The following is a 12,036-nucleotide window of genomic DNA, read 5'->3' as shown; positions in this document are numbered from 1 at the left end:
AACCTCAAACACTACCCTTATCGTTCCTAGTGGCAATGTTACGCTGATCCCACCCACAACTCGCCCCTTCGACAACTCGACAACATCGCTCCCAACTCCTACTGGTAGCACTACCAGCGAGTCGCTCGTATCGATTGATTACTCAACCGTCTCATCTTTCTGGGTGGGCAATCTGTCCACTATCCTTCCCCCTTCATCCACTGGAAATACATCACTTCCAGTCCAGACACCCACGAACTCCACGACAGCGCCTTCGGCATCAGTCACTATCCCCCCAAGTTCGCTAAATTCCACGTCATCTACATACACTTTGACGACGACTGAAGGTGAACGTACTGGAACCTTCTCTCGCTCTACAAGCGTCTTCACTTCATCAAACGGGACGACTACTCCGCCTCCGTTCCCTACAGGTAACTCTACACTTCCTTCGGGACCAACAGCGCCGATCACAGAAGCCTGTCCCAGTCCGACCGAGTTCTCCTTCATTACGAGGGAGATCATCATTACCACCTACTCTGTTGAGACAATCCCAATTGTAGCGTCTACCTGTATCTCTTCTGAGGCAGCCCCAACTGGCCTCAATGGAACCCTGCCGACGAGTGGTAACGTAACCTTGCCCACAGAAGTAGTCGCGCTGCCTTCCGTCGTAGAGAGCCTCGCATCGGCTATTGAGAGCTTGACTGCTACCGATGCCGCTGCGACCTCTACTGAAGTCAGTCCGACCTCGACTGAAGTAGCACCTGTTGTCTCTGAGATTCTGAGTGCTGTGTCGAGCATCGCGTCTGTCGCCGCATCTTCCACCTCCGACGTTGACAGCGGCGCCACTGCCACGCCACTCTCCCGCTTCCGCCGTTCTGGCACTCTCGCGACGCAGGACCAGATTGACGCCGCCTGCAGCGACAGAAACAACCTTGTCCTCTCGCCCACCCTGAATATTCAGCCAGACTCCAGCACCGAGGGCTGGTTCATCAGCCAATTCGACCCTACCATCTCCGTGGACTCGGTCGAGGTCACCCCCGGCACAACCATCGCGCGCTTCCGCTCTGCGTTCCCGGGCCAGACCGTCCAGATCTCCCAGCCCCTCACGCTCTGCCCAGGCACACAGTACGAGCTCAGCGGCTTGACGCGTCAAGCGAACACCAGGAGCGGATGCACTGTGCAGTTCACGATCGGCAACAACGCCGTCTTCACCGCCAGGCCCGAGACTACCTGGGTCGAGCGCAGTGAGCAATTCACTGCTGGCTCCGGACCCGAGGGCGCCAGCCAGGACCTGACGCTGGTGCTGAGCTGTGCTGGATTCGCCGGCGCGGCAGTCGGCGCTGATGCCGAGGGTTACATGGTCGGTGAGATTGGAGCCGTCAGCGTGATTGCTGAGTAAATGTTGGCCTGATTGAGCACGATGATCATAAGAGGAGGAAAAGAATGGGGATGGGTCCGAGATGGACTTGGGATAGAAATTGGTTCGACAAGGTGGGGTGGCGTTTTGATTTCGCTCCACAGTACACGTTTGCTACTGCTTGAGCTTTCGGTACATCGTTAGCACAGTCTTGACCCACGCTTTTCTAGCATCTTACGATAGTTACGATATGGATATGAAAATGAATGCATGTTTTGGATAGAGAAAGTCTGGCCTTGCGTTGTCTTGGTGATATTCATGCTTGGTTCGTTACGCAGGTCCATACTGGGCTTAGACTGGTGGGCCAGCTGAGGATAGCACATCCATAACAGCGCCCGAGAACAACATGTATCCCCCAGATAGCGGTAGATACATATCCAAATGACGGGCCAGCCCCCCCCCCCCCCCACCTGTCAACGGTAAGCCTCAGACGCCATGTCTAGCCTTATCCTACAACTCGTGGTATGTGACAGCACAGTACCAGTTTCCGTCGCGACTACGTATCACTGTCGTCAGCGATGTTGCGGGATAGGTCGAGGAATTCCTGGTGCCGAATACGTCGGAGTCTCTTATGATGTACATTTTTCTGGTGGCGGTCTCAAGGTGAGAGATCTAAAGACGCCTGCTCGTATAGTGCGGACGTCGGTACATTCGAAACCCGCGATCTTGCGGTTGCCGGTATTCCAGTGCAGATTCGTCATGCGTATCTGGCTGTTGGTTGCTTCGAGCGGCGTGATCAACCGGATTATCCCTTGCCATCGGGCTGGACATCGGAAACAACGACCCCAACGAGGTGTTCAACAATGGAGGTGCCTGGGGATTAGCTGTCCGGGATGCTCGACAACATGGACCGACCCAGAGCGCATCTTGAGATGGTGATCTCATCATAAGGAGAGTAGTTAGTACCTGTTCTGCGCTCGGCCTCTTTACTCGGTCTCTTTCAAGAAGTTCGGTCCAGATTATAGAAAGTACCAAGCGCCAACTGGGGTCTATTGTATTTTGCAGAAGCCCTGAATACCAGGCTGTTGTAGCAACGCGATTTTCAGCGTAACTATCGAATTTGGACCCACACGAGAGCCAGTATGCCTTCATCCCATCGAGCTTGTAGCCAAATAGACGAGAGACGATGTCAGCGAGGACACAACCCAGGCTCCAGATGTCTGTCAATCGACTCCTCGGGTCGTGGTCAAAGACCTCCGGCGCGGAGTATCTTCTAGTAGAGTGCGATGGCGGCCCTACTGTGGTACTAATACCACTATCCGATGAATCTAGGCTATAATGTGCCACATTAGTGTTTGTTGACAGTAAATTCAAGAGCATGAGATCAGATGACGCACCAAAATCCAAAGTCGGTCAAAAGGATATTGGCTCCATGTATGAGGATGTTGTTTGGCTTCAGGTCGTCGTGTCTTGTGCATGTGAGCTAATGAGCGCCAAAGTACGCGCGAGTAGTCTCTGACCTGATATTGAGACTGTGCAAATACGCAAGCGCAGATGTAATGCATCCAATTGCCTGCGTCAGCAAACCTAGCTGAACTGCGTTGAGATCCAAGTTCAGGAATTCGGATAGGTCCAGATCAGCGACCGGGGAAGACAGTATGGCCACAGAATCCATGTCGGTACATGAAGCCACTAGATCGACACAGTGGTGATGGCGAACTCGACGCATGCCCATGACCTCTCGCTTGAAGTTGTGCATCAAGGAAGTATGAGCGTCATATCTGACTGGCCTTGTCATGGTCTTGCAAGCATACACTTGGCCGTTCTGTTGATTCTGGACCTGGTGAACTTCGCCGAAGCCTCCAGCGCCAAGGACCCGCATGCTGGGAAGATCAAGCTGATCAATACTGTCAAGTGTGAAGTGTTTTCCTTGCAGATCGACAGCAATTTTTTCGTCGAGAACCCTCTCCTGACATGTGATGAATTTTCCTGTCTCGTAATCACTCAACCATTTGCGGAGAAGGCGTCTAGGGACGGGCAACCACAAATCAGTCACACCAATATCCAACAGCTCAGAGAGCCGATGCTCAAGAGATATGTTTTGCATAACATAGAATAATTTCGGGTTCGAACACCAGGATGGTGGTTTCTCCAGGTGGCCCAAGCATTTTGTAATAAAAGCAACACCGCTCTCGGTCAGTCGCGGTTTGGTCAAGACCCGTTCCAGGGTCTTCTCCCACTTGTACTTGAACTGTGAGCGTTCCATTACTCTTGCTGCATGATCATACCAATCGAATCCAGTTGCAAATGGGTCTGACGGTGCTAACACATCTGGCACCTGGCCATGATACATGTCGTTAGTGGTTGGAAAATATGGAAATAACACAAGCTCGGACGGGCCACCATAGCCATTGTCAAGGTCGGCATGAGCCAGCATGTCACTGTCAACAAGAGCATCTTCCAGGGGCATCTTCCAGACCAGGCTGCCAGACGTCAGCGTTGCGCACTCGAACACGGCTCAAAATGGGGACATACTGTGCTAGAGAGAGTAAGCAAGCGAAAATATTCAAAATCCCATAACCTTGTCGGTGGTAGAGAAAAAGAGGAGTTGGGGTGTAGAGACCGAGAAGGCTGCTGTCGTTGTTCACCTCAGCCCCGTCAGGCGTGCATGCATGATTGCACTTCTCACACCAATCATGTATGACCTCGGTAGCCAGAAAGTTATGACCTTTTCGTCGCTGCTGGCAGATCTTACGCACGAGACATAATACCAAACGTTGCGGCGAGCCTAGCCAGTCCGTGAGTATTATTCGTAGTATCAGTGAGATAGTAGAGTCGTCGCTGCACCTCCGCTGAGCGTTGAAGTCTGATCATGACAGCTCCTGCTAGGACATCTATCGTGTGCAATGAGCAGCATGATGAATGCAGCATGAGGCAAGTTGTCCATGTTGTGAGGAACCGTTACCACGACACGAGCTGTAGCGCGATTGCCCGCGGGGACTGTCGCGTCGAGTCATTAGCGCGTTGTCCTTATCGATACGATCCCTCCCCTCCACGAACTTTTGTGACGCAGGCGCCGAGAAGTCAAAAACTCCAAATATCACATACCGCACTCCACAAGATGTCTGCGCCCACAGTAGCAACAGCAATCCCGGGTATGTCTATGTGCTCACCTATCCGCCGACTTACTAACCATTTTCAGCCGAGTTGCAGGACAAGTTCGACCTTGGAATCTGGCAATGCCTTTTCAACTGGGCCACGCTCACCGTCGCGGTGAAGAACCAGTGGGGCGGTCCCGACTCATCTGACAAGCGCGACTGGCTCGCTGGCCAAATCAGCGAACTCTTCGCCAACGAGCCGCTCACCGACGTCGAGGATGTTGAAGTCATGCTGCTTCAAGTCCTGGAAGACGAGTACGGGTGCCGCGTCGAGGACGAGACCGAGGTTGAGGTTGCACGCAACATCATGGCCATACGATTGGAGATCGCCGAGGGCAACACAGCGACGGTGGATGCGCTGCAGAAGAAGTGGGAGAGCAGGCAGGGCAAGGAGGTGGCAACGGGGGATGTCAATGTGAGGGAGAGCAATCAGGAGGCAGACTGGGATAGTGTGGATGAGGAGAGCGACGACGAGGATGTCGATATGGACGATGCGCCGGCGCTGGTAGCTGCACGGCCGAGGGAGCCAAAGCCCGAGCCGGAGATCGACGAGGATGGGTTCGAGACAGTGGTGGGCAAGAAGAGGAGGTGAGAGTACTGAGGAAGTTAGGACGAAACGAAAAATAGGAAGACAAGAGCTAGAGATGTTTCCTCGGCGTGGCTTGTCACGGCAGGCACGTCCGGCGCAATGGAGCAAGAGCAACACTGATGGCAGGAGCACGGCGCAGGCAAGCTCAGTGCAATCGCCCAATACTGTGCTAGGAGCGCAAATAGCCCTACATACAAGCAGGAGTGTCACTTTAGGTCAACAAATTCAAGATGGCCGTCTGTCCAGTTTGTGTGACATGACTTGCGCGCATGCCTCACGCTAAATTGCTGGTTGCGGAGCTCATGCAGGGTCCGCGTCAATGCGGGACCTCAGCAGGCAATGCTAGCTCTCGCACCACCCCTCGCACGCCTGACACACTGCACACAGCATGGATTCTGCGTACGACCACATCCAGGAAGAGAGCTACCCCCAGGATCAGGCCAAGAAGCCGGCTGGCGAGAGCAGCTCCGACGCGCCGCCCGGCAACTTCAACTCCGAGGTCCAGGAAGCCTACAAGGCCATATCGAGCAGCCCGTGGGCGGCGCGGATAGGCGGCTTCTGGCAGACGGCGAAGAAGCAGGTAAACCTCTGCTGTTCGTATGTTGTCATACTGTCTCTAACTGCAGCACTAGGGCGAGCAATACTACGACACAGCGACAACCAGCAAACAATACAAGGAAGCCACCACGGGCGTCTCGAACCTCATCAGCCATGCGCGCAACCTATCCGTGCAGGCAGGCGACGCTACTGCCCCCGCCACAGCGAAAGACACACCGGTAGAGCAGGATGCAGACAAGGAGGACATGACCCCCCACCCAGACCGCCCGGAGTCGCTCACCGCCGACATTGTCAAGGAAGCGCAGGGCATCGTCTCGCTCTTCCGCTTCAACGCCACAAAGCGCCTCAAAGAGCTGCAAAAGGCCGAAGACGCCGCCGACGAAGCCCTCCTCAAGTTCGGCGCCAACATGCGCAACTTCCTCAGCGAGGCCGTCAGCATCGCGCCCCCGGCGTCCGGCTCGCAGGCCGAGAAGGACGGCACCGTGCTCTTCGAGTCCAAGGACAGCAGCGGCAAGAAGGTCGTCCACGCCACCCGCTTCGACGCCCAGCTGCACGTCATCCACTCGACGCTGGACTCGTTCCTCAAGGACCCGGCGAGCCCGCAGTGGGACGAATGGAAGAAGACGTTCGACGCCGAGAAGAAGACAGATGCCATCGCAAAGGATCTCGAGAAGCACGACGAGCTGCGCAGCGCCATGGAGAAGGTTGTCCCCGAGAAAGTCGACTACCCGACCTTCTGGTGCAGATACTACTTCCTGCGCCACATCATCGAGAGCGAGGAGCAGCGCCGCCGCGAACTGCTGAAAGGTGCGGCTCACCCTGTTGTCTCCCACTCCCACACCCGCTAACAAAACACAGCGTCTGCCCCCGCCGCCGCTGACGAAGAGGTAGGCTGGTCCTCCGGCTCCGACGACGACGACGACGAGGCTCCCGCGAAGACAGCGACCAATCCTGCCTCCGCTGCCACCCCTGTCCCCGCCGCCACAGCCCCGAAACCCGCCTCCACCCCTGACCTCGCCAAGAGCCAGACCACCATCAAACCCGCCGACGCCGACTCCGACTCGCTGAAGCCCGCGCAACCGCGCCGCTCAAACGACGAGAAGAGCGTGGCCGACAGCGACGCCTCGTACGATGTAGTTAGTGGAGCGACAAGTCGGGCGCCGAGTAGGGCGCCGGGGAGTCCGAAGGCGAAGGCGGCGGAGGCGAAGAAGGTGGAGGAGGAGAGCGATGATGACGACTGGGAGTAGGCGGTGGGTTTGGGATGGATGGAGGGGCGTATTGGCGTATTGGCTGGTAGCTGTAGGCTATCATATCAGAGCTGGCACTTGTATTGGCTGGGGAATCAATCTTGTGGTCAATTATGGTGTGCTGTTTGCTTGCTCGCTCGCTGTGTATGCCATGCTATGCTGCGCTAATGCCGATGTGAAAACGGATTCCCACCCGAAATGCTGATCTGTCCCTCCACCCCTCTTCCTCTATTCCCATCACCACATCTACTGTCCCTCTCCACGTATCCCCGCCTAATTACCAGGCGGCGTCCGCGGCGGCGCAAACCTGGGCTGTCTCAACCGCGCTCCAGTCTGGATCTGCGTCTGCGTCGTCGCCCTTCTAAGCAACGGACTGGGACTGCTCAGCGCCTCACCCATCCTGCTCAACGACGACACATCGACCACGGACCTGCTACGCGCCGACTCCGTCCTCGACTCCGACCTCGCAGACTCCGACGCACCCGCCCTGCTCACCGGCGACCCCGCACCCCTCGACGCCGGCGAGCTCCCCGTCGGATACCCAACGTAATCATACTCATACGCCGACGCACTCCCCTCACCTTCCTCACTCCAGCCCTCGCGCGCCGCATGCCGCGCCTGCGCCTGATACGCCTCGCCCCTCCGCTTGACGGGACTCTCATCATACGGATCGAACCCGACGCGCTCGCGCGCATCGCGGCGCACGCGGCGGCGTACATCGGCGTCACCGCCGGCGCCCACGGTGCTGCTCTCCGAGAGGAAGAAGGTCAGGAATTCGTCGGGGATGGCGAGGTGGGAGGATTGCTGGAATTGCTGGAGGGCCGTGAGGCGGATCAGCATTTCGAGCATGGAGAGGGAGGTTTTGATTGGGGGAAGAGTGGAGGGGGGTGTTGGTTGGTGGGTTGATTGAGTCGGTATAGTTGATTTCTCTGGTGAAGGGATGAGTTGGCGGGATTGAGGAGGTGGTGTTGGGGGGGCGATGCTGAGGCTGGAGAGGCTTGAGATGAGGCTGGAGTCTGCGGATGGAGTGGCGAGGGCGGTGTCTTCGGTATCATCGAGGTCGGAGTCTGAATCTGGCTCCTCTTGGTAGACTTCGAACGCCATCCACTCTAGGTCTAGGGTCGGTGGGAGACGCCACGGGTATATTGGAGTCTCTGCTTGCTCCTCCTCTTTCGCTGCGAGATCGGCGGTTGACTCGCGGCGAAATTGGGCGTCTAACTCGGACTGGTCCTCGTCGTCTTCGCCTACTGTGTGCGAGTCGTCGGACTCAAATCCTGCGTCGGTGGGCTCTGACTCCATCATTCGGCGTGGAGGTGGCGCGTCGATGTCTCGTTTCAGCAACAGTATTGGGTTGTTTGACTCGCCGTCGCCGCCAATGTTGAGAATCTTGCCTGTGTCGGCATAGAAGATCTTCGATATCTCGTGGATGGGTATGATCTCTCGAACACCAGCCTGTGCAATACCGTCGTATGGTCCAGGCTGAGGTTCGTCATCTTCAAAGGTGTGCAGGCGGCCGTCGTCCAAGTCTTCGACTATCAACAGCTGGTATGCGTACTCGTGCAACGCACTTTCTGATGGGATGTGGCGGTGATTGCCTTCATCACCCTTGCTGACTCTGGTACCAAATGGAACCGGGTAATCGTAGACGTTGTTCAGCGGAACCCTCAACATTGTCACTCGCGCTTTGTGCATGACTTCTTTCCATGTCGTGTCGCGTTGGCGAAGCAGATCCTCGTGAGTAGGGACCGCATAGCCGGAGAACAACATGTACATGGAGAGTGTGAAGGTTGGGCCAATTTGCTGAGCCCTGGGCTTCGACATGCAGTAGTGCGAGTCTCCAGCGGTCAGGAAAGTGCTGGCTTGCAGCAGTCGTGATGGAGAGACGGTCGGAGGCAGATTAGTCGACAAGCTCACGCCTGACGTTGTGATGGCAAGATTGATCAGCGGCACCGCATCTTCGATTCGGTTGAGGAGCTGCTTCATGTCTGCAATGATCATCTTCAACTCGAAGTCGTTCTGAGCTCGCGACTTTGCTCTTGAGCTGCCTCTCCTAGAAAGCTGCTCTTCAACCACAGCCTTCTCTACACGACTGCCGAGAGATTGGATGTCCCATCTCAGAGACTTGGTTAACGTGACTGCGGATTCTAGTGTAGTGTTTCCCCGTGCTGAGATAAGCTCAATCATGTCAATCGCTGGTGAAATAATCTGCTGCCGTCAGCACAATGCGCCCTTCTGGAGCCTGGAGACTCACCTGGATCTTCGAGTCGAGCCGCAACTGCAACGCGGCGAGCTCTTGCTTTTCTTGGCCATCGACCGTTTTCATTAATCGACCGCATTGTTTGATGGCGTATGTGCTTGTGATTGCAATGCCACTGCGGATGGCATAGCTCATAGCCTGCTGGGTGACCTTGTATGCCGTCAGACCTGGTCTCTGATTCGTGCAAAGTAGACATATGACTGCTCGTGACTGTGGTTAGAGTCAAGGGGACTCACCTTTGCTAGTAGCACCTCCATGTTGGGCTGTGTATGCAGTGCAGGGTATCGAGCGCTCAGAAGCAAAGAACGGCCCACGTCATGGTAGGGAAGATCGCAGCCAAATGAAGAGTAGCAAAAATCAAGTCAGGTTGCAGGAGAGAGCGAGAGTGACGTTGGAGCATGTTTGCGCGTGAGTCTGCTTGACTGTTGCTGGGGGACCCCCGGCCAATGGGCGTCAGGCAGCGATCTTTGGTGGATTTTGGGTGAAGTGCCCCGCCACAGTCGAATGGGCAGCAGCGGCCCGCTTGCACTTTTCTACTTTTCGCTACCACGACGCCCCAGCGGTCTCACACATAAAGACCCAAGCCGTTCTTTAGGGTCTGCGCCAACCGTACGGACGCATCTCAAACAATTCGAACCTCGAAATCCCGATTCGCCTAGCGATCGCACAGCGTCCCGCACACATCATGGCTGAGAACTGGGAAGAGGAGGAGGAGCGGCTCGCGCAGCAGACAGGCGGCATGAACCTTAACCAGCAGGCCCAGCAGCCCCAGGCCTTTGTTCCCGGCGCAGCCTCCTTCACCCCCGGCGCAAACTCGTTCGTCCCCGGCCAGGCCTACAACCAGTACCAGCAGCAGGGCTACGGGCAATACCAGCAGTATGGAGGATACAACCAGCAGCAGCAGTACGGCGGCCAGTACGGCGGCTACCAGCAGCAGCAACAGGGCGGTTATCCCAACTACAACCAGGGGCAGCAGGGTGGCTACCCTAACTATGGACAGCAGGGTGGATACGGGCAGCAGCAGGGATACCAGCAAAACTACCAGCAGCCGCAGCAGCAGCAGGCACCCGTAAAGATCGCCAAGCGTGGCGAGGTTGATGAGCCAAAGAAGGAGGCAGCGCCCAAGGCCAAGGTCCTCTCCATCGGTGGCGATGCGCCCAAGCCCAAGACCCTCTCCCTCAGCGCAGCAGATACCGCTGCGCCCAAGACCGAGAAGGTTGGTGGTACCAAGGTGCTTTCTCTCGGAGGCGCCCCCGCCGCTGAGAAGTCGATCAAGGAGACCCAGGACAAGACCGCACCAGAGGCTGGTGCTAAGGTTGCTGCTAAGCAGGCAATCGAGAAGACTGGCGAACCCACCAAGGCCACACCCGCTAGCTCTGGCCGCACATCACCAACACCCGCATCCGGACGCAGCAGCCCCACCCCCACAGCGAAGGACAAGGTTATTCAGAAGGCCGCCGATATCGAGAAGGAGGTGGAGGAGGTCGTCGACGAGGCCACACTTGCTGAGATTTACGGAAAAGAGCACGTCAACATCATCTTCTTGGGTCACGTCGATGCTGGAAAGTCTACACTCGGAGGCAGTATCCTTATTTCTACCGGCATGGTCGACGAGCGAACACTCGACAAGTACAAGCGCGAAGCCAAGGATGCCGGTCGTGAGACATGGTACATTTCGTGGGCGCTCGACCTGAACAAGGAGGAGCGACAGCAGGGTAAGACCATCGAGGTTGGTCGTGGGTTCTTCGAGACCGAGAAGCGCCGCTACTCTATCTTGGACGCACCTGGCCACAAGACATACGTTCCCAACATGATTGGTGGCGCATCGCAAGCAGACGTTGGTCTCCTTGTCATTTCAGCGCGTAAGGGCGAGTACGAGACTGGTTTCGAGAAGGGCGGTCAGACACGAGAGCACGCCATGTTGGCCAAGACACAAGGTGTAAACAAGCTTATTATCGTGGTCAACAAGATGGACGACCCCACTGTCGAGTGGTCCGAGGCCCGCTTCAAGGAGTGCACCAGCAAGGTTGTTCTCTTCCTCAAGGGTCTTGGGTACAACCCCAAGACGGACATCTCCATGATGCCCGTGAGCGCGCAGACCTTCACTGGTATCAAGGACCGTGTACCAAAGGAGAAGGCTCCCTGGTACGATGGCCCGTCTCTCCTCGAGTACCTGGACGACATGCAAGCATTGGAGCGTAAGATCAACGCTCCCTTCATGATGCCCATCGCAGCCAAGTACAAGGACATGGGTACCATGATCGAAGGCAAGATCGAGTCCGGAATCATCAAGAAGGAGCAGAAGTACCTCATGATGCCCAACAAGGATCTCATCCACATCTCCGCCCTGTACGGAGAGCAGGAAGACGAGATCCCCGGTGCCACATGCGGTGACCAGGTCCGCATCCGTCTCCGCGGTGTTGAAGAAGAAGACATCCTGCCCGGCTACGTTCTCTGCTCGCCAAAGCGACCCGTCAACTGCGTCTCCACATTCGAGGCGCAGATCGTGCTGTTGGACATTAAGTCCATCTTCACAGCCGGTTTCAACTGCGTGCTGCACGTCCACGCCGCACAGGAAGAAGTCACCATCTCGGCGCTGCTGCACAAGCTCGAGAAGGGCACTGGCCGCAAGTCCAAGAAGGCGCCTGGTTTCGCCACAAAGGGCATGAGCATCATCGCCAGGGTCGAGGTAACGGGCACAGCAGGCTCGATTTGTGTCGAGCGCTTCGAGGATTACCCCCAGCTGGGTCGCTTCACACTAAGGTACGTCGTCGCGTTAACACATATAACGGACAAGCAGCAGCTGACAAGCAAACAGAGATCAGGGTCAGACCATCGCCATCGGCAAGATCACCAAACTCATCACCGACACTGCTGCTTAAATCACCAAA

The 12,036-nt window shown here is 56.3% G+C and overlaps 5 protein-coding genes across 5 annotated transcripts; 3 read left to right on the top strand and 2 right to left on the bottom strand.

The window, feature by feature from the left end:
• Positions 1-1,866: 1,866 nt before the first annotated feature.
• C7974DRAFT_181401 (kinase-like domain-containing protein) lies at positions 1,867-4,033 on the bottom strand. The gene is made up of 4 exons (XM_046136359.1): positions 3,872-4,033; positions 2,857-3,819; positions 2,734-2,805; positions 1,867-2,669 (listed from the first exon to the last, which is right to left on the bottom strand). Exons 2-4 carry the CDS (start codon positions 3,804-3,806, stop codon positions 2,009-2,011), a joined length of 1,683 nt encoding a protein of 560 aa, XP_045996879.1. The 5' UTR covers positions 3,807-3,819; positions 3,872-4,033; the 3' UTR covers positions 1,867-2,008.
• A 325-nt stretch (positions 4,034-4,358) lies between these two features.
• Positions 4,359-5,423, top strand: C7974DRAFT_393855 (Pre-rRNA-processing protein TSR2-domain-containing protein). The gene is made up of 2 exons (XM_046141824.1): positions 4,359-4,491; positions 4,539-5,423. The coding sequence occupies exons 1-2, from the start codon at positions 4,458-4,460 to the stop codon at positions 5,084-5,086; spliced, it is 582 nt and encodes a 193-aa protein (XP_045996878.1). The 5' UTR covers positions 4,359-4,457; the 3' UTR covers positions 5,087-5,423.
• A 1-nt stretch (position 5,424) lies between these two features.
• On the top strand, positions 5,425-7,003 carry C7974DRAFT_335465 (uncharacterized protein). The gene is made up of 3 exons (XM_046139175.1): positions 5,425-5,663; positions 5,716-6,448; positions 6,500-7,003. The coding sequence occupies exons 1-3, from the start codon at positions 5,472-5,474 to the stop codon at positions 6,886-6,888; spliced, it is 1,314 nt and encodes a 437-aa protein (XP_045996877.1). The 5' UTR covers positions 5,425-5,471; the 3' UTR covers positions 6,889-7,003.
• Positions 7,004-9,639, bottom strand: C7974DRAFT_393852 (RanGTP-binding protein-domain-containing protein). Its single transcript, XM_046141823.1, has 3 exons — positions 9,382-9,639; positions 9,140-9,295; positions 7,004-9,093 (listed from the first exon to the last, which is right to left on the bottom strand). Exons 1-3 carry the CDS (start codon positions 9,400-9,402, stop codon positions 7,162-7,164), a joined length of 2,109 nt encoding a protein of 702 aa, XP_045996876.1. The 5' UTR covers positions 9,403-9,639; the 3' UTR covers positions 7,004-7,161.
• A 191-nt stretch (positions 9,640-9,830) lies between these two features.
• Positions 9,831-12,027, top strand: C7974DRAFT_433809 (eukaryotic peptide chain release factor GTP-binding subunit; the record flags this gene model as incomplete). Its single annotated transcript, XM_046144943.1, has 2 exons — positions 9,831-11,908; positions 11,964-12,027. The coding sequence occupies 2 exons, from the start codon at positions 9,831-9,833 to the stop codon at positions 12,025-12,027; spliced, it is 2,142 nt and encodes a 713-aa protein (XP_045996875.1).
• Positions 12,028-12,036: the final 9 nt, after the last annotated feature.

The sequence above is a fragment of the Boeremia exigua genome (assembly GCF_020726555.1).
Source record: "Boeremia exigua strain MPI-SDFR-AT-0100 chromosome Unknown C7974scaffold_6, whole genome shotgun sequence".
NCBI classification, from domain to species: domain Eukaryota; kingdom Fungi; phylum Ascomycota; class Dothideomycetes; order Pleosporales; family Didymellaceae; genus Boeremia; species Boeremia exigua.
This window is presented reverse-complemented; position numbering and strand designations above follow the sequence as displayed.

Coding starts and splice junctions, on each gene's coding strand:
- C7974DRAFT_393852 (XM_046141823.1), bottom strand. CDS start 9,402: ATGGAGGTGCTACTAGCAAAG. Junction 9,296..9,381: donor TGGAGGTGCTACTAGCAAAG/GTGAGTCCCCTT, acceptor ACGGCATACAAG/GTCACCCAGCAGGCTATGAG. Junction 9,094..9,139: donor GGCTCGACTCGAAGATCCAG/GTGAGTCTCCAG, acceptor TGACGGCAGCAG/ATTATTTCACCAGCGATTGA.
- C7974DRAFT_181401 (XM_046136359.1), bottom strand. CDS start 3,806: ATGCCCCTGGAAGATGCTCTTGTTGACAGTGACATGCTGGCTCATGCC. Junction 2,806..2,856: donor TTGCACAGTCTCAATATCAG/GTCAGAGACTAC, acceptor CACATGCACAAG/ACACGACGACCTGAAGCCAA. Junction 2,670..2,733: donor TTGACCGACTTTGGATTTTG/GTGCGTCATCTG, acceptor GGCACATTATAG/CCTAGATTCATCGGATAGTG.
- C7974DRAFT_335465 (XM_046139175.1), top strand. CDS start 5,472: ATGGATTCTGCGTACGACCACATCCAGGAAGAGAGCTACCCCCAGGAT. Junction 5,664..5,715: donor GGCAGACGGCGAAGAAGCAG/GTAAACCTCTGC, acceptor CTGCAGCACTAG/GGCGAGCAATACTACGACAC. Junction 6,449..6,499: donor CCGCCGCGAACTGCTGAAAG/GTGCGGCTCACC, acceptor AACAAAACACAG/CGTCTGCCCCCGCCGCCGCT.
- C7974DRAFT_393855 (XM_046141824.1), top strand. CDS start 4,458: ATGTCTGCGCCCACAGTAGCAACAGCAATCCCGG. Junction 4,492..4,538: donor AGTAGCAACAGCAATCCCGG/GTATGTCTATGT, acceptor AACCATTTTCAG/CCGAGTTGCAGGACAAGTTC.